This window comes from Heterodontus francisci, chromosome 11 (assembly GCF_036365525.1).
Source record: "Heterodontus francisci isolate sHetFra1 chromosome 11, sHetFra1.hap1, whole genome shotgun sequence".
Classification (NCBI taxonomy): domain Eukaryota; kingdom Metazoa; phylum Chordata; class Chondrichthyes; order Heterodontiformes; family Heterodontidae; genus Heterodontus; species Heterodontus francisci.
In genome coordinates this window covers 77,852,884-77,879,709 of record NC_090381.1, presented here as the reverse complement: position 1 = coordinate 77,879,709, position 26,826 = coordinate 77,852,884, and the positions used below count along the sequence as shown (strand labels likewise).

Below are 26,826 nucleotides of genomic sequence, written 5' to 3'. Positions count from 1 at the left end.
GTAACGCGGGCAGATGGTGGGGGGGGGATCCGGGCCGGAGAGAGCAGGTGTGGGGGGAGAGGAGGCCTGGTGAGCAGGTAGAGAGCGGGTGTGGGGTGAGTGCAGCCGAAGACCTTGCTGGTTGCAGGTGTGCTCTCCTCCTTCCGCCCGTTCCCGACCCCCGCCACCCACCCGCTCGCTCACCGCCCCGCCCGCTCACCGCCTGTTTCCCAAACCCCGGACCACTGGCTCACCCACCCGATTACTACCTACTGCCCACCTTCAACTGATAAATCTGTACTTCTCCATGTTGAACACCACTTGGAAGAAGCACTGAGATTATCAAGGGCACAGAATGTAATATGGATGGAGGACTTCAATGTCCATTACCAAAAGTGGCTTGGTAGCCTCACCACTGACTGAACTCCCCAAGTTCTGAAGGACATAGCTACCAGACTGGGTTTGCAGCAGGTGGTGAGAAAACCAACACAAGAGAAAAACTTACTTGACTTCATCCTCACCGATCTACTTGTCACAGATGCATCCGTTCATGACAGCGTTGGTCGAACTGACCAGCATCTAGTCTTTATGGAGAAGATGTCCCATCTTTATACTGAGGTAAACCTCGATCATGTGGCGCTACCACCGTGTTAAATGGAATAAATTCAGAACAGATCTAGCAGCTTCAAACTGGGCATCCTTGAGGCGCTGTGGCCATCCGCAGCAGCAGAACTGTATTCCACCACAATCTGTACCCATATCCCTCACTCTGCCATTACCATCAAGCCAAACGACCAATCTTCGTTCAATGAGGCTTATGGAGGAACATGCCAAAAGCAGCACCAGGTATACCTAAAAATGAGATGCCAACCTGGTGAAGCTACATGCTATAGGACTGCACACATGCTAAACTGAGGATTCACCATGCTGTAGTGGGCTAAGGAGGAGCAAATTATCACACAAGATACCTACTCCAAGTTGGGTTTGGCAGTGATACCACTTATGATAGAATAACCTGTATAATTTATGTTTGGGCTCACATAAAACCACAATGTTTTTAAGCATTTATGTAGCACTTTTAATGTAGGAAAAATTCTTGAGGCATTTCGTAGAAGAGTAATCAGACAAAGATTAACAGTTATCTAAAGGAGGAGATATTCGGATGGGTGACTAAAAGCTTGATCAACCAAGTTTTAAGGAGTGTCTTAAAGGAAGAGAGCTCTCAAAGTTATAAGGGTTTAGGAGGTTATAGAGATGTGGAATGGTGTATCCATGAATGGGTTTGAATGTCTGGATCGGAAGTTTAAATTTGAGGCATTATTGAACCAGGACCATTAGGTGATGGGTAAACGGGACTTGGTGCAGACTAGGATATGGGCAGCAGAATTTTGAACTCAAGTTTATAGAGAGTGAAAGATTGGAGGCTGGCCAAGAATGCATGAAAATATGAAGGTTAAAACAAGGCATGTATGGGGTTTTCAGCAGCAGATAAATTGAGACAGGGATGTAGATGGGCTATGTTACGGACATAGAAGTAGGCAGTCTTTGTGCTCGAGAGGGTAATAGGGTTAAATATAATGCCAAGTTTGTGAACAGGCTGGCTCAGCCTGAGAGTGTGGCCAGGAAGAGGGATGGAATCGGTGGTGAGAGAGCAAAGTTTGTGACGAGAGGCAAAGATAATGACATCAATCTTCACTATGTTTAATTGGAGGAAATTGTGGCTTATCCAGGAGCAGATATCAGACAAGCAACCTAAAATCAGAGGCACGAGAAGAGTTGTTGAGGTAGAGCTGGGTGTCATCAGTGTACATAGAAATGTAGAAAATATGAGAGGAGTAGGCCATTCGGCCCTTTGAGCCTGCTCTGCCATTCGTTATGATCAGAGCTGATCATCCAAATCAGTAGCCCGTTCCTGCTTTCGCCCCATACCCTTTGATTCCTTTAGACCAAAGAGCTATATCTAACTCCTTCTTGAAAACATACAATGTTTTGGCCTCAACTGCTTTCTGTGGTAGCGAATTCCACAGGCTCACCACTCTCTGGGTGAAGAAGCTTCTCCTCATCTCAGTCCTGAAAGGTTTACCCTATATCCTTAGACTATGACCCCTGGTTCTGGACTCCCCCACCGTCGGGAACATCCTTCCTGCATCTACCCTGTCAAGTCCTGTTAGAATTTTGTAGGTTTCTATGAGATCCCCCCCCCTCACTCTTCTGAACTCCAGCGAATATAATCCTAACCGACTCAATCTCTCCTCATACGTCAGTCTCGCCATCCCAGGAATCAGTCTGGTAAATCTTCACTGCACTCCCTCTATAGCAAGAACATCCTTCTTCAGATAAGGAGACCAAAACTGCACACAATATTACATGTAGAACATGATGTCATTCCTTTGGATGATGTTACCGAGGGACGGCATGTAGATGAGAAATAGGAGGGGTCTAAGGGTATATCCTTGGGTTACTACAGACGTAACGGTGTGGGGTATGGAGAAGCCATTGCAGGTGATTCTGTGACTTTGACTGGATAGGTTAGTGTGGAACCAAGTGAAGGTAGTCTCACTCAGCTGGATTACTGATCTGTTGGAGGAGGATGGTATGGCCAACTGTGTCAAAGGTTGCAAAGAGGTTCAGAAGTATGAGAAGGGATAGTGCACCATGGTCACTGTTACAAAGGATGTTGTGTGAAATTGATTAGGGCTGTGGCAGAGGTGGAAACCTGACTGGAGAACTACAAACATGGAGTTGTGGGAAAGTTGGGCAGGAATTTTGGAGGACAAAACACGTTCATACGCTTTGAAGAGGAAAGGGAGGTTGGAGATGGGTCGGTAGTTTGCAAGGGCAAAGAAGGTGAGGTTTTTTTGAGGAGGTGGGTGATGACGGCAGATTTGAAAGGGTGGAGTATAATACCTGAGGGTAGAGCGCTATTTATAATATAAGCTAGCTAGGGAAGGAAAATTGAATGATTGACAGTTTAGTGGGAATAGGGTTGAGAGCGCAGGAGGTGGGTCTTGTTAGCAAGGGCACTGGGGGAGATTGGAAAGAAACTAGAGAAAGATGCCAGTTCAGGGAAAGGGTACAGGAGAACCTAGGGGCAAGCTTAGCTTGGTGTGGAAGGGGAAGGGAGGGATGTAACAGAGGCAACTGAACAGAGGTGTGGGTGGAGGAGGGAGGGAGGAGGGAGGTTTTGTAGTAGAGAAAAGAAGAACCTGGTGGTTATCTTTGCATTCCAGGTATGATCCTGGAATGCAGAGCAGTTTTGGCAGAGGAGAGAAGGGCTCACTAATGCTTGATGTGGTCCTGGTGATGATTGGCTAAAATAGTTGTAAACTACATGCAGAAACCTGTGCCCCTTGGACTTAAGGAAACAGAGATTGAGGCTGCGTCAGAAGGAATGACCAGGTTGGGAGCGAATCAGAGCTATACTGAGGCAAGGGCATTAAAGGTGGAGGTTATTGTTTGATTGAGCAGATCCATAGCTGCAAAAATATCCTGTGTAACAGAGGGCCAAAGGCTAGGCAGTTGGGAGTTTGAAAGTGCCATTGTAAGTCACTTGGGGGAGTACTTTCCAGGGACAGACTTAAAGGAAGTAACCTTTGAAGGGGGACATAAGTTATGAAGGATACAAATAAGTGATTAGAGATGGCCTTTTCTGTGGTTGAGGTTGTGGGAGTAGAGACGCCACGTCAGTTGGCAAGGTAGAGGGGTGAAAATGTGTGGGCGAGTTTATGTGAGGGAGAGGTTCAGGAAGCATAGGAGTAATGTTGCTGCTGAGTTGCGCAGTTGTGTTGCCACATAGCTTGGAAGATCCTGTGCAGGCCTTGTTCCAGGATAAATACCATGCGTGCGCAGCTGCGAAAAAAACGTAAAGGGACCATGCCCTGAAAAAAAAAACTGCACAACAATCAAATTTTAAAGGGAACATTGGCTAGGAGGTTAGTGAACTCAGTGGAAAGAGGGAACGATGAGATGATGGTTGAATCACTGAGGCCGCACTGTACAGAGGCTGAGGGAGGAAAGGATTGAGAAACTTGGGATGAGTGGTAGAGAACAAGGATTTTAAAGGAGAGATGAGCGGTGTGAAATCAGGTGAGGTGCTTAGAGAAGAAGACACATGAAGTTGGGGGCAGACCAAGAGCGGCGCAGTGGTTAGCACCGCAGCCTCAGCTCCAGCGACCCGGCTTCAGTTCAGGGTACTGCCTGTGCGGAGTTTGCAAGTTCTCCCTGTGACCGCGTGGGTTTCCTCCGGGTGCTCCGGTTTCCTCCCACATGCCAAAGACTTGCAGGTTGATTGGTAAATTGGCCATTGTAAAAATTGCCCCTAGTGTAGGTAGGTGGTAGGAGAGTTGAGGGAAAGTGGGGATGTTAGAGGGAAAATGGGATTAATGTAGGATTAGTATAAATGGGTGGTTGATGGTCGGCATGGACTCACTGGGCCGAAGGGCCTGTTTCGATGCTGTTTCTCTCTATGACTCTGACGAGATTTGATGCAGGCCAAACTGCCGCTGCCCTGTTGTCAGTGGAGTAGTTTGATGATGGGATAGCGGGGAAGAAGAGAGTAGCAGCACGAAGGATACTAGCTAGAGAGATTTGAGAGTATAAATAGAGATGTGTAAATAATAAGTTATTAGTTGCCCTATCCAGACTCTGAGACTTTATCAAGAACTCCCTAACTATGATACGACCACAACATCAACAAACAATGGTCACTTGGGTGAGGTAATAAAGAGGCCAGTGCCTGGATTTTTTCACTTTAGTTGGCAAGGCTCTAAGCTCTGAATTCCCTCCCTACACCTCTCTACCTCCCCTTTCTCCTTTAAGATGCTCCTTAAAACCTATCTCTTTGACCAGGCTTTTGTACATCTGTCCTAATGTCTCCTTATGTGGCTCTGTGTCAGGGTCAACTTTTGTTAGGTAATGCTTCTGTAAAGCGCCTTAGAATGTTTTACATTGTTAAAGCCATTACATAAATACAAGTTATGCTTTAGTATAAATTAGATTGGAATAGCTAGTCAAGAATTTTACTTTGACTAACATGATCAGTTCATTATCATAAATTCACGTGCACATTTGGATGGTTCTGGGGGAAATGCAAAACTGCATGTAATTGAAACTTAAAGACATGAAAACAATTAAAGTGGAGTGCCACAAATTCTCAAAGCCTCAAAAAGCTTCTCAACCTATTAGCAATTTGCCAAGCAGAAGGGTCATGGAACTTAGAAAAGACTGGCAAAAATGAAGGAAACCCATGAGAGCAGGAGGAGTGTGTTGAAATGGCAAGCAACTGGATGTTCGGGGTCATGCTTGCGGACCAAGTGGAGGTGTTCAGCAAAGTGTTTATGCAATCTGCGTTTGGTCTCCCCACTGTAGAGGAGACCGCATTGTGAGCAGTGAATACTGTATACTAAATTGAAGGAAGTACAAGTAAATTGCTGCTTCACCAGGAAGGAGTGTTTGTGGCCTTGGATGTGAGGGGAGAGGAGGTAAAAGGGCAGATATTACACCTCCTGCGATTGTGTGGGAGGGGGAACGAGGTGTCGGGTAATGGAGGAGTGGACCAGAGTGTCACAGAGGGAATGGTCCCTTCGGAATGCTGAGACGGGAGGGAAAGATGTGTCTGGTGGTGGCATCATGCTGGAGGTGGTGGAAATGGCAGAGGATGATCCTGGTGGAATATAGTTCCAGGGTGATGTTGGCCAGATCTTAAAAATGTGTGAAATATCATTTTAATGCTTGGAGAGCATGGCGTTTCCATCTACAATCTCAAAACATGGAAAACTTACCAAAAGATCAATAATATGTTTGTGTGTGTGCATGTCTTCTTTGGCCTCCTTGTCTCGAGAGACAATGGGTAAGCGCTTGGAGGTGGTCAGTGGTTTGTGAAGCAGTGCCTGGAGTGGCTATAAAGCCAATTCTAGAGTGACAGACTCTTCCACAGGCGCTGCAGATAAAATTGGTTGTCGGGGCTGTTACACAGTTGGCTCTCGCCTTGCGCTTCTGTCTTTTTTCCTGCCAACTGCTAAGTCTCTTCGACTCGCCACGCTTTAGCCCGGCCTTTATGGTTGTCCGCCAGCTCTGGCGATCGCTGGCAACTAACTCCCACGACTTGTGGTCAATGTCACTGGACTTCATGTCGCATTTGCAGACATCTTTAAAGCAGAGACATGGACGGCTGGTGGGTCTGATACCAGTGACGAGCTCGCTGTACAATGCATCCTTGGGGATCCTGCCATCTTCCATGCGGCTCACATGGCCAAGCCATCTCAAGCGCCGCTGGCTCAGTAGGGTGTATATGCTGGGGATGTTGGCCGCCTCGAGGACTTCTGTGTTTATTTGTTTATTTAGAGATACATCACTGAAACAGGCCCTTCGGCCCACTGAGTCTGTGCTGACCATCAACCACCCATTTATGCTAATCCTACATTAATCCCATATTAGTCCCTACCACATCCCCACCTTCCCTCAATTCTCCTACCACCTACCTACACGAGGGGCAATTTATAATGGCCAATTTACCTATCAACCTGCAAGACCTTGGCTGTGGGAGGAAACCGGAGCACCCGGCGAAAACCCACACAGTCACAGGGAGAACTTGCAACTCCGCACAGGCAGTACCCAGAATTGAACCCGGGTCACTGGAGCTGTGAGGCTGCGGTGCTAACCACTGCGCCACTGTGCTGCCCATATGTTGGAGATACGATCCTGCCACCTGATGCCAAGGATTCTCTGGAGGCAGCGAAGATGGAATGAATTGAGACGTCCCTCTTGGCTGACATACGTTGTCCAGGCCTCGCTGCTGTTGAGCAAGGTACTAGGGACACAGGCTTAGTACACTCGGACTTTTGTGTTCCGTGTCAGTGCGCCATTTTCCCACCCTCTCTTGGCCAGTCTGGACATAGCAGTGGAAGCCTGCATGGAGAGACAGGTTACTGGTGATAGTTGAGCCTAGGTAGGTGAACTCTTGAACCACTTCCAGAGCTTGGTCGCCGATATTGATGGATGGAGCATTTCTGACGTCCTGTCCCATGATGTTCGTTTTCTTGAGGCTGATGGTTAGGCCAAATTCATTGCAGGCAGCTGCAATCCTGTCGATGAGTCTCTGCAGACACTCTTCAGTGTGGGATGTTAATGCAGCATCGTCAGCAAAGAGAAGTTCCCTGATGAGGACTTTCCATACTTTGGTCTTTGCTCTTAGATGGGCAAGGTTGAACAACCTGCCATCTGATCTTGTGTGGAGGAAAATTCCTTCTTCTGAAGACTTGAACGCATGTGAGAACAGCAGGGAGAAGAAGATCCCAAACAGTGTAGGTGCGAGAACACAACCCTGTTTCACGCCACTCAGGATAGGAAAGGGGTCTGATGAGGCATTGCTATGCTGAATTGTGCCTTTCATATTGTCATGGCATGAGGTGATGATACTTAGTAGCTTTGGTGGACATCCAACCTTTGTTAATAGTCTGAAGAGACCACGTCTGCTGACGAGGTCAAAGGTTTTGGTGAGATCAATGAAAACAATGTAGAGGGGCATCTGTTGTTCTCGGCATTTCTCCTGTAGCTGGCGAAGGGAGAACAGCATTTCAATGGTGGATCTCTCTGCTCGAGAGCCGCACTGTGCTTCAGGGTAGACACGCTCAGCCAGCTCCTGGAGCCTGTTTAAAGCGACTCGAGCCAAGACTTTCTCCACTATGCTGAGCAGGGAGATTCCACGGTAGTTGTTGCAGTCACCGCGTTCACCCTTGTTCTTATAGAGGGTGATGATATTGGCATCGCGCATGTCCTATGGTACTGCTCCGTCATCCCAGCACAGGCAAAGCAGTTCGTACAGTGCTGAAAGTAGAGCAGGCTTGGCACTCTTGATTATTTCAGGGGTAATGCCGTCCTTCCCAGGGGCTTTTCCGCTGGCTAGAGAATCATTGGCATCACTGAGTTCCGATTTTGTTGGCTGTACATCCAGCTCGTCTATGACAGGCAGAGACTGGGCTGCATTGAGGGCGGTCTCAGTGACAACATTTTCCCTGGAGTACAGTTCTAGGTAGTGCTCCACCCAGTGGTCCATTTGCTTGTGTTGGTCAGTGATTGTGTCCCCTGATTTAGACTTTGGGTGGGGGGGGCGGGGCCATCTTCCTGATGGTTAGCCCAAAAGCTCTCTTGATGTCGTCATACATTCCTCTGATGTTTCCAGTGTCAGAGGCCAGCTGAATATGACTGCATTGGTGTTGCCAGTAGTCATTTGCACAGCGCCTGGCTGTTCTTTGTGCAGCGCTTCTGGCTGCTTTAAGTGCTGTGGATGTTAACTCGCTGGGGGCTTTCTTGTAGTTCAACAGTGCAGTGCGCTTAGTGGCTATGACAGGTTCCAGCTCTTCAAAGTGAGATTGAAACCAATCTGCATTCTGCTTCACACGTTTGCCATAGGTGGTCGTTGTTGAGTCATAGATGGCGCGTCTGATGTGGGCCCACTTGGTCTCTGCATCCCCTGTAGGAGTGTTTTGAAGGGCTTTTTCAAGTGAATTTAGAAACTTATGTAACAGCTGTGGATAAGAAATTCTGCTAGTGTTGATGCGCGGGCAGCCCTTTTGCTTGGAGTGATGCAGCTTCTTTGGTTTGAGTCTAACCTTGCTGCACACCAGGGAGTGGTCGGTGTCACAGTCCGCACTGTGGAAGCTGCGTGTGATTTGAACGCTGTTTAAAGAGGCTCGCCTTGTGATGATGAGGTCCAGCTGGTGCCAACGACATGATTTTGGGTGTCTCCAAGAAACCTAGTGACAGGGTTTAGTATGAAAGAACGAGTTGATGATGCAGAGGTTGTGATAGGTACACAGCTCAAGCATGGCCCTCCTGTCTTGGGTGCTATGGCATTGGAAGGATGAATGAGAATGGACAGAGACTGCTTGAGTTGTGTGCCTATCACAACCTCTGCATCACCAACTCGTTCTTGCACGTATATGTATATATATATCTTAATACTGTAATGCACCGATGCTTTAGAGAGCTGTCTCTGGTTCTGTGGTGAATGTTGTTTTTTTATTGTGGTATGATCTTAGAGAATAATTAATGATATATATTATCTTGCAAGCTGCAGTATTGTAAAAGAAAGACAGAATTGCATTTTTATTGTGCTTTTCACAATCTTGGGAAGTCCCTAAGTGCTTTACAACCAATTAAGTATTTTTGAGGTGTAGTCGCTGTTGTAACATTGAAGCACTCCAGTGAAAGGATTGTTATTTTGGGAACAATTAAGTATTAGCTGAATTAAATGATGTTTCACTGTCACATGGCAAATTTCTACTTACATTTTCAAGTTTTTTTATATGCTTTTATGGATTTTTGACAATTATAATTGTGGTCCATGCCAGTTTACAGTTTGACGTTAATGAAAAAATTACATGAGGCAGTAAACTTTTACATATGACTCAAAACGCTATGGTTTGGAAAATTAAGGTCTTCACTTTTTCCATTGGCATTTACAGGGTCCACTGAGAATAAATCCGAAAAATTACCAGGAAGCCTTTATTCCTTCTCCTGTAAGTAAAAATTATCTTCAGGGTATGGTGAAGCTTATTTTGGCAAAGAATCCTTGTAGACCACTGCATTTTATTGGTTTATTGTTTCAGAAATTGTGTGTTTAATACTTTCTCCTTGTGGTATTTTTACACTAGAAGTTGAAGTAAATTTTGATTTTGCAGTATTCCATGAAAGATGCTGTTTTGTGATTTCACTATGTGCTATTTTGTCCAGTAAAACTGAGCAGCAACAGAAATTGTGCAAAATGTATCATGGATTGACATCTATCCAAACCCTGTGGCTTAACTGACATTTTTTGCTGCAATCGCTGGGAATACTTCCGCACGTTATCTGAAACCAGTAAATCTTTATAATTTTAAATTTTTTTGCATGGATCTTGTATGTTGAGTCTATCACTTGTCTCATGACCATTGGGCCATTCGTTAGTTTAGATATGGCTTCAGGTACGCATTGTATATACACTTATGGTGGCAGCACTGATTACTAGCTTAGCTCCAATAGGCACATCGCTTGTTTTCAATGCTCTAATGTGGAGAATAAACGTGGATGCCAATTTCATCTGCATACATTAATTATAAATCATTACAGTTTATTACTGCCATATACTGTCAACATTTGTGACACCGATATGATATCTTGTTTTCAGAAATAGCTTAGCCTCTACTGCAGTGTTCTGACCAATAATTGACATGTAAGACAGTGCAGGGCACAATCCATGTTAAGCAATGCGACTCACATTACTAGCTTTCTTTGAAGATGCTATCCTGAAAATGTGTAATGCTGTACTGAAATCCTGAAATGTTTAGATGACTGAGCACATTTTGCTTGGGAATCATTCTTGTCAGTGTGTTTCATAGAATCTGCTTTTACTAATATCAGCTTTGTCTCCTCTGGTGTCCGTTTTTTTTCTTGATCATCATTCTATACATTTTAGTTTTTGATCAAATCATTATCATCTGGCCTGCGGAGTCAGAACTGCAGAATTAATTGACTGGAATTGGATCACCAACTGCTGACCTCTTCTTGGATCTTGCCACAGAAGACTTAATTTTTAATTTAAATTAAAAGAAAAGGGAAAAAAGTAAAGGTGGCTGTTGATATTGCTAACTTTTAGAACTCATTGTTTTAAGGAATTATTCTTCATCATGACCTGGAAAAAAAATAGAGTGACTATACCCAAGAGCCATACCTGAAAACATGGATGATAAAACGGCAGAGAATAACTTGACAACAAAGGAGCGGTTACCAGGAAGCAATATGACTCCAGTCCTTTTAAAGAATCTTGGGCAAAAACAGGCCATGCCACACACTCACTGGTTGTGGCAATGTCCTGTTTAAGCAATTCAGTCCAATCACCAGTGCCAAGTCCTGCCCAAATATAAAGAACCAAAGAAATTTACATCGCAGATAGAAGTCATTTGGCCCATTGAGTCTGTACAAATCATTTAGAGTAATCATAAATAATCCACTGCCACATACTCTCCCAACAGCCCTGTGTTTTCCTATGCTTCAAATATTTATTCAATTTTCCCTTAACAGATGCAGTGGTTTTTCAACCATTCCCTGTGGCAAACAATTTCATGCTCTATCAGCCTGTTATGTAAAGATTACCTCTTATGTTTCTGAATGCGCACTAATTTTATCTTAATTATGAAGTCTAAAGCCCCGATTTTAAGGGGCGGGTTTGAGTCAGAACCCATTTATACTCCGTCCAATTTATTCTTGCTTCATTGACATCAATGCCAGGCAAGGTATGCTAAAGTCTGGGCTAAAGAATTGGCCCATGACTGATTTTGGGTTAATTACTCTTTAGTTGTCTTGTTCATCTTTCGCTGTCTTCCTGAACAAAATACTTAGAATAGCCAATATTCTGTTTCATGGCACAATTTGCATATGTTGAGAATTGAAAAATTATAGCCAGAGCCTCCATTTTTTGACTTTCAACAGGTAGGCGTGCATGCTATCTTGGCCTAATGACTTACGCACCTTGAGTTTTTCTGAATTATTTTTAGAACCAAATTGTTTTCTGCAGTTATCAACGAACAAAGAAAAGCACAGGAACAGGCCATTCAGCCCTCCAAGCCTGCGCCGATCTTGATGCCTGCCTAAACTAAAACCTTCAGCACTTCCGGGGTCCGTATCCCTCTGTTCCCATTATATTCATGTATTTGTCAAGATGCCTCTTAAACGTCTCTATGGTACCTGCTTCCACCACCTCCCCCGGCAACAAGTTCCAGGCACTCACCACCCTCTGTGTAAAGAACTTGCCTCGCACATCCCCTCTAAACTTTGCCCCTTTCACCTTAAACCTATGTCCCCTAGTAACTAACTCTTCTACCCTGGGAAAAAGCTTCTGACTATCCACTCTGTCCATGCCGCTTATAACTTTGTAAACCTCTATCATGTCGCCCCTCCACCTCCGTCCGATCCAGTGAGAACAATCCAAGTTTATCCAACTTCTCCTCATAGCTAATGCCCTCCAGACCAGGCAACATCCTGATAAACCTCTTCTGTACCCTCTCCAAAGCCTCCACGTCCTTCTGGTAGTGTGGCGACCAGAATTGCACGCAATATTCAAGGTGTGGCCTAACTAAAGTTCTGTACAGCTGCAGGATGACTTGCCAATTTTTATACTCTATGCCCCGACCGATTAAGGCAAGCATGCCGTATGCCTTCATGGCTACCTTATCCACCTGCGTTACCACTTTCAGTGACCTGTGGACGTGTACGTCCAGATCTCTCTGCCTGTCAATACTCCTAAGGGTTCTGCCATTTACTGTGTAATTCCCACCTGCATTAGACCTTCCAAAGTGCATTATGTCACATTTGTCCGGATTAAACTCCATCTGCCATTTCTCCGCCCAAGTCTCCAACCGATCTATATCCTGCTGTATCCTCTGACAATCCTCATCACTGTCCGCAATTCCACCAACCTTTGTGTCGTCCGCAAACTTACTAATCAGACCAGCTACATTTTCCTCCAAATCATTTATATATACTACAAACAGCAAAGGTCCCAGCACTGATCCCTGCGGAACACCACTAGTCACATCCCTCCATTCAGAAAAGCACCCTTCCACTGCTACCCTCTGTCTTCTATGACCGAGCCAGTTCTGTATCCATCTTGCCAGCTCCCCTCTGATCCCGTGTGACTTCACCTTTTGTACCAGTCTGCCATGAGGGACCTTATCAAAGGCTTTACTGAAGTCCATATAGATAACATCCACTGCCCTTCCTTCATCAATCATCTTCGTCACTTCCTCAAAAAACTCAATCAAATTAGTGAGACACGACCTCCCCTTCACAAAACCATGTTGCCTCTTGCTAATAAGTTCGTTTGTTTCCAAATGGGAGTAAATCCTGTCCCGAAGAATCCTCTCTAATAATTTCCCTACCACTGACGTAAGGCTCACCGGCCTATAATTTCCTGGATTATTCTTGCTACCCTTCTTAAACAAAGGAACAACATTGGCTATTCTCCAGTCCTCTGGGACCTCACCTGTAACCAATGAGGATGCAAAGATTTCTGTCAAGGCCCCAGCAATTTCTTCCCTGCCTCCCTCAGTATTCTGGGGTAGATCCCATCAGGCCCTGGGGACCTATCTACCTTAATGCTTTGCAAGACACCCAACACCTCCTCCTTTTTGATAATGAGATGACTGAGACTATCTACACTCCCTTCCCTAGGCTCATCATCCACCAAGTCCTTCTCCTTGGTGAATACTGATGCAAAGTACTCATTTAGTACCTCGCCCATTTCCTCTGGCTCCACACATAGATTCCCTTCTCTGTCCTTGAGTGGGCTAACCACTTCCCTGGTTACCCTCTTGCTCTTTATATACGTATAAAAAGCCTTGGGATTTTCCTTAATCCTGTTTGCCAATGACTTCTCATAACCCCTTTTAGCCCTCCTGACTCCTTGCTTACGTTCCTTCCTACTGTCTTTATATTCCTCAAGGGATTCGTCTGTTCCTAGCCTTCCAGCCCTTACGAATACTTCCTTTTTTCTTTCTGACGAGGCTCACAATATCCCGCGTTATCCAAGGTTCCTGAAACTTGCCAAACCTATCCTTCTTCCTCACAGGATCATGCTGGTTCTGGATTCTAATCAACTGACGCTTGAAAGACTCTCTAACAGTTGTTCATTCAGGAAATGGGGAAAGACCATTTGTAAAAAGTAGTGCCTAACTTCTTTCACAATTACAGTCACTTTTATCCTTGTGGTCCTACCCTGTCTAACTTGTGCTTTTTCTTATTACTATTACCTTTTAGGTTATTTATTCACCTTTTTCACATTTCCCTACTGTCCTCCTAATCTCTGATTTCATCTCCCATATACCTTACAGTTCTTATGATTATGTTTAATATTGTAACTCATAATTTTATTTGATGCCTCCCTTTTAAGTTTGTGCAATTTTAATCCATTTAAAACACCATTCTCTGATGCACCCCTTTATTGCCATTAAGAATATATTTAGTATTCTATCTATTTCATATTTGAAGATTTCCCACTGCTGATCTGCTAACCTATTTGCTAATTTTTTTTGTCCTATTAATTTGGGTCAGATCCTTTTTTAACCTGCTGAACTTTATAATTGTTCAGTCTACCACAATTCTTTTTGACTCTTCATTATACTTTTTTATTCTTTCACTGAATCTAGCTATTTTGTGGTTACTATTTTACAATTGTTCTTTTATTCTTGCATCAATTATTTATCCCACATCATTTCCTAGAACTAAATGAGGCAGTGCTTTTTGTTGGACCTGAAACATACTGAAGTCCTGGATGCAATCTAACAAGCATTTCCCATTTTCATCACACGCATTGTAGATCAGCCATGATCATAGTAAATGGTGGAGCAGGCTCGAAGGGCTGAATGGCCTACTCCTGCTCCTAAGTCCTATGTTTCTGGATGTGGCCACACTGCAATTTAAGGGTGTTCAGGAAGCGAGGGACTGAGTGCCAGATCGTCAAGCAGGACCAGGTAGGTAGTACAGGGGTCTCTTGAGGGTATTTACTTTGGTAAGGATGGTTGTTCCTCTGGGGAATACAGCCAGAGCCAAGTCCATGGTTGCGTGGGTGGCTCAGCTGTGCAGGGAGGAAGGAGGTGGGTCAGGAAAGCAATAGTGTTAGGGGAGGAAAATGTGACTCCAGGATGGTATGTTGGCTCCCTGGTGCCTGGGTCAAGATGTCATTGACTACAGAACATTTCTCGGGTGCAGGGTGAACAGCAAGAAGTCGTGGCTTATATTGTTACCAATGACATAGAAATAAGGATGAGATCCTGCAGGCAGATTACAGGGAGCTAGGGAAGGAATTAAAAAGTAAGATCTCAAAGATAGTAATCACAGGATTAATCCCAGTGCCATGCCCTAGTGAGTACAGAAATAGGAGGATAGTGCAGCTGAATGTGTGACTGGAGAGATGGTGTTGGAGGGAGAGTTTTATATTCCTGTGGCTTTTGGGGAGGCAGGACCTGTACCCGCTGAATGGGTTGCACTTCACTGGGCCAGGGCCAATATCTTGGCGGGAGATTTGCTCGTGCTGTTGGGGGGTGTTTAAACTAGCTTGGCAAGGGAATGGGAACCTATGCGTAGATTCAGAAGGGAGAGAAGCAAAGCTGGAAACAGAAGGCAGAAAATTAGTAAACGAGCATGGAAGATTGAGGAATTAAAGGCTAGAAAATAGACAACAAAGGAGTTGTTCAGTGATTCGTAGTCTGTACTTTGATGCAAGGAGTCTACTGAATAAGGCAGATGAGCTGAGGGCACAGATAGATACTTGGAAGTATATCATCATAGCTATTAGTGCGATATGGCTGAAAGAAGGGCACAAATGACAGCTCAACATTCCTGGTTACAGGGTTTTCAGACGAGATAGAAGGGGGAATAAAAAAGGAGGGGAGATCACAATATTTGTTTAGGAAACAATCACAGCTGTGAGGAGGACTGATATGCCAGAAGGAGCATCAAATGAAGCCATATACGTTGAACTGAGGAACAAAAAAGAGGCAGTCACATTGCCAGGAGTATACTATAGACCCCGAAACAGTCAGTGGGAGATAGAAGAGCAAATATGTAAGCAATTTGCTAAAAGTGCAGGGACAAAAGGGCAGTAGTAAGGGATTTCAACTTCCTAAATATTAACTGGGATAACTTCAGTGTAGGAGGTACAGAGGGTGCAGAATTCTTAAAATGCATTCAGGAGAACTTTTTTAGCCAGTATGTTCCCTTCCAAAAAGAGAAGGGGCAGTTCTAGATTTTAGGGAATAAATTTGGGCAGTTGGAAGTGATATCGGTGGGAGAGCATTTTAGTGGTAGTGATCATAATTCACTTAGATTTAGTGTAGTAATGGAAAAGGATCAAGATAGACTGAGTAAAAGTTTTTAAGTTGGGGAAAGACCAATTTTATGAAGCTGTGATGTGGCAAAAATGGACTGGAAACAGCTACTTGATGGTAAATCACTATCAGAACAGTGGGAAGCATTTAAGGAGGAGCTAAAGAGGATTTAGTCCAAATATGTTCCCACAAAGAAAAAGGGTGGGACTCTCAAATCTAGACAGAGAGGAATAAGGCAAAAAAAGAAAGCTTTTGTCAGATGCCAAAAGCTCATTACTGCAGAAAGCCTAGAGGAGTATAAAAAAAATGCTGGAGCGAAATTAATAAGGAAATTAGGAAAGCAAAACAAAGGCATGAAAAAATATTGGCAAGTGTGGGGCGGCACAGTGGCGCAGTGGTTAGCACCACAGTCTCACAGCTCCAGTGACCCGGGTTCAGTTCTGGGTACTGCCTGTGTGGAGTTTGCAAGTTCTCCCTGTGACCGCGTGGGTTTCTGCCGGGTGCTCCAGTTTCCTCCCACAGCCAAAGACTTGCAGATTGATAGGTAAATTGGCCATTGTAAATTGCCCCCAGTGTAGGTAGGTGGTAGGAGAATTGTGCGGATGTGGTAGGGAATATGGGATTAATGTAGGATTAGTATAAATGGGTGGTTGATGGTCGGCACAGACTCAGTGGGCTGAAGGGCCTGTTTCAGTGCTGTATCTCTCTATATAAAAAAAAAAGTGTTATGACTGAAGTGGGAGCAATACACTGTCAATTCAGTCTCATCACTCCACACTTCACAGCATATTATTAAAGCTTTCCCACCCCACCGGAAAACAGTGAAATTAAACCCTCTAGTAACCCCCAGAATAAAACAGACCAAACCAGGTATCTTTAGACAACAACAACTTAACTGTTTATTAGAAAACTAAATCTTAAGATAAACCTATGTCTAAAGACTAAACCTGTGTCTAACTTCTTATTTTGACCTAACTCCTTGACATACACATACACATACATTCAAAAATCTGGTTAACCGGTTTCTTTTTTAAAAAATTATGCTTTTAAAAATTAGCCGTTTCTTCAAAATAAATAAATAAGCCTTTGTGGGTTACATTCCTAATGGGTGAGGTATTCTAATGTGAAAATAATCAAATGCTTCGTGAAGTCTCCACGCGGATTTGATGAAATAGTCTGTTCAGTAGATAGGCATTCAAAACACTTCGGCTAAAGCAGGCATCAAGACCACCGGTGAATTCCAGAAAGTAGAATCAGTCAAGAGAGACTCAATCTTGAAGCAAATGCTTCCTGGCTTGGAAGTAAAGAAAAGGAATTTTGCTACCCTCAGCAATACAAATGGTCTCTTCAAAAAAAGCGCTTTTTTCCTCCTTAGGCTGTAGCTCCTTATAGAATTTCTGCTGAGAGAGAATAGACAGCTCTTTTCTTCAGTAGCATGCCTCGCTGGAGAGTCACTCAAAAACTAACTGGTTTAGACCTGTTTTTGCAAGTTTTACACAGTCAAATCAAAACATTATACCATGTGACCTCTCTGTCTCCTGCTGTCGCCTAGGTAACAAAATGCAGCTGTGGCACACTGTGCTTCAGAAATCCAAAACTTCTTTCCCTGTTTTAAAGGCACACTGTTTTAATCTGAGGAGAAAATAAATACAGTTCCGTGATACAAGTAAGATCAAAGAAAAACTAAATCTGCTTTATAAATAAAGCAAAAGAGGATAACTAAGGGAAGAGTAGGGCCAATTAGAGATCAAATAGGCAACGTGTGTGTAGGTGGAAGACGTGGGCATGGTTCTTAATTACTATTTTGCATCTGTTTTCACAAAAGAGAGAGATGAAGCAGACGTTGTAGTTGAGGAGTGTGATGTATTGGATGAGAAACATAGTGAGGAAAGAAATATTCAGGTCTTTCAGTAATCCCACCATGGCAGTTGGTGGAACTTAAATTCAGTTGAAAGACATGAGGACAGATAAGTCCCCGGGGCCAGACGGGATATACCCAAGGTTATTACGGGAAGCGAGGGAAGAGATTGCCGCGCCTTTGGCGATGATCTTTGCGTCCTCGCTGTCCACTGGAGTAGTACCAGATGATTGGAGGGTGGCAAATGTTATTCCCTTGTTCAAGAAAGGGAATAGGGATAACCCTGGGAATTACAGACCAGTCCGTCTTACATCGGTGGTGGGCAAATTATTGGAGAGGATTCTGAGAGACAGGATTTATGATTATTTGGAAAAGCATAGTTTGATTATAGATGGTCAGCATGGCTTTGTGAGGGGCAGGTCATGCCTCACAAGCCTTATTGAATTCTTTGAGGATGTGACAAAACACATTGATGAAGGAAGAGCAGTGGATGTGGTGTATATGGATTTTAGCAAGGCGTTTGATAAGGTTCCCCATGGTAGGCTCATTCAGAAAGTAAGGAGGCATGGGATACAGAGAAATTTGGCTGTCTGGATACGGAATTAGCTGGCCCATAGAAGACCAAGGGTGGTAGTAGATGGAAAGTATTCAGCCTGGAGCTCGGTGACCAGTGGTGTTCTGCAGGGATCTGTTCTGGGACCTCTGCTCTTTGTGATTTTTATAAATGACTTGGACGAGGAAGTGGAAGGCTGGGTTAGTAAGTTTGCCGATGACACAAAGGTTGCTGGAGTTGTGGATAGTGTGGAGGGCTGTTGTAGGTTGCAACGGGACTTTGACAGGATGCAGAGTTGGGCTGAGAAGTGGCAGATGGAGTTCAACCTGGAAAAGGGTGAAGTGATTCATTTTGGAAGGTCGAATTTGAATGCAGAATACAGGCTTAAAGACAGGATTCTTGGCAGTGTGGAGGAACAGAGGGATCTTGGGGTCCACGTCCATAGATCCCTCAAAGTTGCCACCCAAGTTGATAGGGTTGTTAAGAAGGCGTATGGGGTGTTGGCTTTCATTAACAGGGGGATTGAGTATAAGAGCCGCGAGGTTATGCTGCAGCTCTATAAAGCCCTGGTTAGGCCACACTTGGAATATTGTGTTCAGTTCTGGTCGCCTCATTATAGGAAGGATGTGGAAGCTTTAGAGAGCGTGCAGAGGAGATTTACCAGGATGCTGCTTGGACTGGAGGGCATGTCTTATGAAGAAAGGTTGAGGGAGCTAGGGCTTTTCTCATTGGAGCGAAGAAGGATGAGAGGTGACTTGATAGAGGTGTGCAAGATGATGAGAGGCATAGATAGAGTGGATAGCCAGAGACTTTTTCCCAGGGTGGAAAGGGCCATCACCAGGGGGCATAATTTTAAGGTGATTGGAGGAAGGTTTAGGGGAGATGTCAGAGGTAGGTTCTTTACACAGAGAGTGGTGGGTGCGTGGAATGCAGTGCCAGCGGTGGTAGTAGAAGCAGATACATTAGGGGCATTTAAGCCACTCTTGGATAGGTACATGGATGATAGTAGAATGAAGGGTAGGTAGTTAGTTTGATCTTAGAGTAGGTTAAAGGGTCGGCACAACATCGTGGGCTGAAGGGCCTGTACTGTACTGTTCTATGTTCTAATATTTAAAAAAATCTGGAAGTGAAAGCTAGTCTCGGTAATGGTGCCATGAAACTAACATCGATAATTGTAAAAATCCATATGATTCATTAATGTCCTTTAGAGAAGAAATCTGCCGTACTTACCTGGTCTGGCCTACGTGTGACTCCAGGCCCACAGCAATGTGATTGATTCTTAACTGCCCTCTGAAATGGCCACTCAGTTCAAAGGCAATTAGGATGGGCAACAAAAGCTGGCCTGCCAGTGATGTTGACCTCCAATGTAAGAAAAAAAAATCCTTGTAAGTAGATAGATCATCAGGCTTGAATGAAATGTATCTCACCCAAGCTGTTAAGTGAAGCAAGGGAAGAAATAGCAGAAGCTTGAACCATCATTTTCCAATACATTCTGGCTACAGGCGTAATGTTGCAGGGCTGCTAACATTGTACCATTGTTTAAAAAGGGAGGAAGGGATTGCCCAGTAATTACAGGCCAGTTAACCTAACGTCAGTGGTGGGGAAATTATTAGAAAAAAATTCTGAGGGACAAGATAAATCTTCATTTATAAAGACACGAATTAATCAAAGATAGTCAGCATGGCTTTGTTAAGGGAAGGTCGTGTCTGATTAACTTGATTGAATTTTTTGAGGAGGTAACACGGAAGATTGTTAAGGCTAGTGATTTGATGTAGTCTACATGGATTTTAGTAAGATTTTTGACAAGGTCCCATGTGGCAGACTGGTCAGAAAATTAAAAGTTCATGGGATCCAAAGGAAAGTAGCAAAATTGGCTCTGTGGCAGGAAGCGAAGTGTTATTGTCAATGGGTGCTTTTGTGACTTGAAGACTGTTTCCAGTGAGGTTCTGTAGGGCTCAGTATTGGGTCCCTTGCTGTTCTTGGTTTATATCAATGAGTTAGACTTAAATGTTGAGGTTATGATTACGAAGTTTGCAGATGCTATGAAAATTGGCGATATGGATGTTAGTGAGGAACAAAACTGTAGATTGCCTGAAAATACTAATGGACTGGTCAGGTGGGCAGTTTATTGGCAAATGGAATTCAATCCATAGAAGTGTGAGGTAATGTATTTAGGGGGGGCAACCAAGGCAAAGGAATACAGAATAAATAGTTGGATATTGAGCAGTGTAGAGGAATGGTGGGACCTTGGGGCTGCAGGCCCACAGGTCCCTGAAGGTACCAGGATAAGTAGATAAGATGGTTAAGAAGGCATATGGGATACTTTGCTTTATTGGTCGATGCCTAGAATATAAGAGCAGGGAGGTCATGCTAATATCGTATAAAACACTAGTTATACCACAGCTAGAATACTGTTTACTGTGTGGATATGCACTTGAGGTGCTGTAACCTACAGGACTGTGGACCAAGAGCTGGAAGGTGGGATTAGACTGGATAGCTCTTTTTTGGTGAAGAGAAGGCAGGAGAGGGGTTTAAGAAGATGGTTTGCAGTGAAGAAAAGAAGCTGGGGGTTACCTTTGCATTCTGGGATGGTGCTTTATGTGGTGTAGCTAGATCTGGTGGTGACTGGCTCAACCAGTTGTCTACCATATTCTTTCAAGTGTCTGTCCCTTGAACTTAAGGAAACAGAGATCAGGGCCATACCAGGGGAATGGCCAGGGTGAGAGAGTAATGGTTTTATTAAATTCCCATTTCTAGCCAAATCTAAGTTACGTTTGCAGTATAGTGATTATCATATCCTTCCATAGTTGCTCATGCTTTCAACTCTACAATTTTTTTTTGAGTGCTTTGTGGGCCACTTAATCCTTATCCTGATTTTTGTACCATTAACTCTTACACCAGCAGAGGCAAAAAACAGAGAGTAAGCTACTTAATCTTTCAGAAAATGGCACGACAATTTATAGTTGAAAATTGGGAGCTTGGAAGGAAATTAAAATGGGGAATGTGTGCATTACTGATTGCTTGCATTGTTGAAACATCAATCTTGCTTTGTAAATTTATTTAAGTTGGGATCTAAACTTTTAAATAATTCCATGATTTATTGTTAAAATATCCCTTTTTTTGAAGCTGTACCTTACTTAATGACTTGAATCCTTGCTCAAGATGTTTTCAAGACTACAGACACATTCTTCTGGATAAAATGGAAATTTAACCCCAGAATTGCAAAGGATATTTAGAAAGTTTAGAATCATAGAAAGTTTAATGCACAGAAGGAGGCCACTTGGCCCATTGTGTCTGTGCCGGCCGAAAAACGATCTACCTATTCTAATCCCACCTTCCAGCATTTGGTACGTAACCCTGCTGCTTACGGCACTTGAGGTGCATATCCAGACTCCTTTTGAATAAGTTGAGGGTCTCTGCCTCAACCACCCTTTCAAGCAGTAAGTTCCAGACCACCACCACTCTCCTTGGAGAAAAATGTTTTCCTCATCTCCCCTCTAATTTTTCTACCAACCACTTTAAATCTATGCCCCCTTGTCACTGACCTCTCTGCTAAGGTGAATAGCCCCTTCACCTCCACTCTATCCAGGCCCCTCAAAATGTTGTACATTTCAATCAGATCTCCCCTCAGCCTTCTCTGTTCCAAGGAGAACAACCTCAGCCTATCCAATCTTTCCTCATAGCTGCATTTTTCCAGTCCTGGCAACATCCTCGTAAATCTCCTGTCTAGTTCAATTACATCCTTTCTGTACTGAGGTGACCAGAACTGCACACAGTACACAAGTTGTGGCCTAACCAATGAGTTAGTTATACAGTTCCAGCATAACCTCCCTGCTCTTGTATTGTATACCTCAGCTAATAAAGGAAAGGATGCCATATGCCTCCTTCACCTTTTCGACCTGTCCTCCTGCCTTCAGGGATCTGTGGACATTCACTCCAAGGTCCCTTACTTCCCCTACACTTCTCAGTATTTTTCCGTTAATCGTGTATTCCTTTGCCTTGTTTCACCTCCCCAAATGCATCACCTCACACTTCTCCAAGTTGAATTCCATTTGCCACTTTTCTGCCCATCTGACCAGACCATCAGTATCTTGCTGCAGCCTACAGCTATCCTCCTTGCTATCTACCACACGGTCAATCTTTGTGTCATCCGCAGATGTCTTGATCGTGCCCCCTACATTTACATCCAAATCGTTAATATATACCACAAAAAGCAGGGGACCCAGTACTGAGCCCTGCGGAACGCCACTGGAAACAGCGTTCCAGTCTCTAAAACAGCCGTCAACAGTTACCCTTTATTTCCTGCCTCTGAGCCAATTGTGTATCCACCTTGCTGCGTTTCCCTGGATCCCAACGGGATTTTATTTTTTTAACCAGTCTGTCATATGGGACCTTATCAAAAGCCTTACTAAAATTCATGTAGACCACATCAACTGCACTACCCTCATCTATCTTCCTTGTTACTTCTTCAAAAAATTCGATCAGGTTGGTCAAACAAGATCTTCCCTTAACAAATCCATGTTGACCATTCTTGATTAATCTTCCTAGGTGACCGTTTATCCTGTCTCTCAGAATAGATTCCAATAATTTGCTCACTACTGAGGTGAGACTGACTGGCTTGTAATTATTCGGTCTGTCCTTCGCTCCCTTTTTAAACAGAGGTCCAACGTTAGCAATTCTCCAGTCCTCCGGCACCACGCCTGTATCCAATGACGACTGGAAAATGATGGTCAGACCCTCTGCTATTTCCCCTCTTGCTTCTTTTAACAGCCTAGGATACATTTCATCCAGCCCAGGTGATTTATCAACTTTCAAGGATGCTAATCCCATTAATACTTCCTCTCTCCCTAAGTTTATCACATCCGATACTTCACACCCTTCCTCCTTAACTATAATATTTGCATCATCCTCCTCTTTTGTGAAGATAGATGCAAAGTGTTCATTAAGAACCATACCAATATCTTCCGCTCTTATGCATAGGTTACCTTTTGGTCTTTTATGGGCCCTATTCTCTTAGTTATCCTCTTACTCTTAATGCATTGATAAAACATCTTTGGGTTCACCTTGATTTTGCTTGCCAATATTCTTTCACGCCCTCTCTTTGTTTTCCTAATTTCCTTTTTGATTTCACCCCTCCACTTTCTATACTCCTCTCAGCTTTCTGTAGTCTTGAGTTCTCCGTGTCGGACATAAGCTTTCCTATTCTGCCTTATCTTACCCGGTAGGCTCCTTGACATTCATGGGGCTCTAGATTTGGCCACCTCACCCTTTTACTTTGTGGGAACGTGTTTACTGTAAGCCCCTTGAATCTCCCCTTTGAATGCCTTCCACTGTTCTGACACTGATTTACCTTCAAGTAGCTGTTTCCAGTCCGCTTTCGCTAAATCACTCCTCAGTGTAGTAAAATTGGCCTTGCCCCAATTAAGAACTCCAACTCCAATTTTATCTCTGTCCTTCTCCATAATTATGTTAAAACTGACTGAATTATGATCACTATCACCAAAATGCTTTCCTACTGCCACTTCTTCCACCTGCCCATCTTCATTTCCTAAAATTAAGTCTAAAACTGCGCCCTCTCTTGTTGGACTTGCTACATACTGGGCAAAAAAGATCTCCTGAATGCGCCTCAAGAATTCTGCTCCCTCAATTCCTTTCACACTAAAACTTTCCTGGTTAATATTGGGGTAATTAAAATCCCCTACTATTACAGCCCTGTTGTTCTTGCTCAGAGACTTGCCTACATATCTTCTATCTCATTCTGACTGGGGGTCTCTTGTACCCTCCCAGCAGTGTGATTGCTCCTTTTTTGTTCCTTAGCTCAATCCATATGGCCTCATTTGATGAACCTTCCAACATATCATCCCGCCTCACAGCTGTAATAGTTTCCTTGACCAAAATTGCCACTCTCCCTCCTTTCTTATCCCCCTCCCTATCGCATCTGAAAACCCTGTAACCAGGAATGTTGAGCTGCCATTCCTGTCCCTCCTTAAGCCATGTTTCTGTAATAGCTATGATATCATACTGCCACATGTCTATCTGTGCCCTCGGCTCATCTGTTTTATTTGCTATACTTGCATTGAAATAGATACCCTTGAGCACTGCCAAACTTTTTTTCTTTATTTTCTAACCCTCATTTCCTCTCTTCCAGACTCATCCATTAATTTTCCACCTTCCATTTTAATTTCTGGTTCTTTTGCAGCTGAATCTACCTTCAGGTCCCCATCCCCCTGCCAAAGTATTTTAAACCCTCCTTAACAGCACTAGCAAGACGTCCCGCAAGGACGTCAGTCCTGTCTCTGTTCAGGTGTGACCCGTCTAGCCTGTACAGGTCCCATCTCCCCCAGAGCCGGTCCCAATGTCCCAGGAATCTGAAGCCCTCCCTCCTGCACTATCTTTCCAGCCACGCATTCATTTGTCTTATTCTTCTACTTCTATACTCACTTGTGTGTGGAACTGGGAGTAATCCGGAGATTACTACTTTTGAGGTCCTGCTTGCTAATTCCCTACTCCCTAAATTCTGACTGCAAGACCACATCCCTCTTTTGACCTATGTCGTTGGTTCAGATGTGGACCACGACTGTTGGCTGTTCACCCTCCCTCTTCAGGATGCTCTGCAGCTGCTCATTGAGATCCTTGACCCTGGCACCATGGAGGCAACACACCATCCTGGATTCACGTCTGCGGCACAGAAATGCCTATCTGTTCCCCTGACTATTGAATCACCTATCACTATGGCTCTTCCAATCTTCCCTGTACCTCCATGTGCAGCTGAGCCACCTGTGTTGCCATGGACTTGGCTCTGGCTGCACTCCTCATGTGAAGCATCACTTTCCTCAGTCTTCAGAACTGAATACCTGTTGGAGAGTGAGATGCACTCAGGGGTCTCCTGCACTACCTGCCTGATTCATTTTGACTGTCTGGTGGTCACTTATTCCCTCTCTGCCTGCATACACTTAAGCTGTGGAGTGACCACCATCTATGAATGTGCTATCCACGTAGTGCTCATCCTCACCGCAGTGTCACCAGCTGCCGCACAAGTTCCAAAATTGGAGCTCAAGCTGCTTCAATTGATGACACTTCCTGCACAAATGGTTCTCCAGGATGCGGGAAGCATCCTGGAGTTCCCACATAGCACAGGAGGTGCACTCTCAAAGTTGAAGCAACCCTGCCTTTCCTTTATTTATTAGTTGACCCTTTGCTACTGCTAAAAAAAACCTTACCAATACTATAATAGCTTAGAATTATTAATAAAACCTTACTAGTACTGATAAATCCTACTAAAAATCAATACAGTTCACTAGTTAAAAAACACCTTACTCAAAAGAAAAAGCTACTCACTTGTTCCTTATTAAGTTTTTTACACACGCACCATAGCAGTAGTGTACTTACCCAGCTATTTACTGATACTCCCTCACAGCAGTTACTCACCAGCCAATCACGTTGCAGCTTTCTTGTGATGTCACTGCTCACTTTGTTTTCAAACTCCGGCACGCCTTGACTCCTCTCTGCTGCTGTCCCGGAAGGTAAGTGCTGTAGGCCCCGATTCTCGGGCTGTTTTTATCCGCTCCTCGCTCCGTGTTCTTCCCACGGGTCCACTCCTCTCCACTGCTCTCCCGGAAGGTAAATGCTCTAGGCTGCGATCCTCGGGCTCTATTTATCTGTTCCTCGCTACGTGTTTTCTTCGCAGGTTCTCTCCTCTCCCGGAAGGTAAGTGCATGCTTGTGCTGAATAGCTGAGATAAATTGTGAATTTTGCATTACATGCAAGTGTTGTATAAATTGTAGTACTTGGAAAAGTTGTTGAGCAGAATTTACTGAAGGATTTATAAAACTTAGTTGCGTATATGACCGTAGTTAGACTTTCTCACTATTCTCCTTGTGTGCCATTTTACATTTTGAAGTCTGAAATGCAAGTGTGCATTTCAAGCAACTGTACTATGTGCAAATGTTAGAGAAGTGCACTTAAAGATTTTTAAGTCACATACTTGCATGTGCAGTACCATTGCATTGGAGGAGTTACTTTCAGTTACTCATTCCCACTGAATGAAGTGAATGCAGGTCTATTCCAGGCTCTGCTTATTTTCTGAGGCTGCAGTTTCTCCCTACAAAGCAAAGGAAAATCCAAAGGGCATATCATGGAATGTTACAACACAGAAATAGACCACTTGGCCCATCAAGTCTGTGCTAGTGTTCTGTTCCATGAGTTACCTGTCTAATCTCGCTTTACTGCTTGCCTCGCCTATCCTTTAATATTCCTCTTTTTTAAGCAATGAGTCCCCTTCAGTGTTTTGTGGCAGAGATTTACATTCTAACCATTCCCTCCAAATTTTTTTTTTAACGTAAGTCTCCTTTATGACATCTTGTAACTATCTTAAATTTGTGCCTTCATTGAGGACTAATGAAAACAATTTGCCAGCATTTACTGCATGTTAGTCCTTCATAATTTTGAAGACTGCTATTGTGTCCCCTCAATGTTGTCATGTGAAGGAAGCCATTACTACTCCAGTCTCTCTTCGCAATTTTAACCATTCATCCTCATAAAATCTTCTTCAGTGTACTTGGTCTTAGTGAATTATC

General features: G+C 43.9%; 1 protein-coding gene across 2 annotated transcripts in view; it reads left to right on the top strand.

The window, feature by feature from the left end:
• dis3l2 (DIS3 like 3'-5' exoribonuclease 2) overlaps positions 1-26,826 on the top strand; it is a 410,232-nt gene that overhangs the window by 47,768 nt on the left and 335,638 nt on the right. For both annotated transcript variants that reach the window (XR_010975985.1, XM_068042291.1), the window contains exon 4: positions 9,444-9,497. Coding sequence is in view for 1 of the 2 variants with exons in the window: in XM_068042291.1 (XP_067898392.1) it covers positions 9,444-9,497 (54 nt within the window). In the remaining variant the exon portion in view is untranslated. The remainder of the gene's footprint in view (positions 1-9,443; positions 9,498-26,826) is intronic.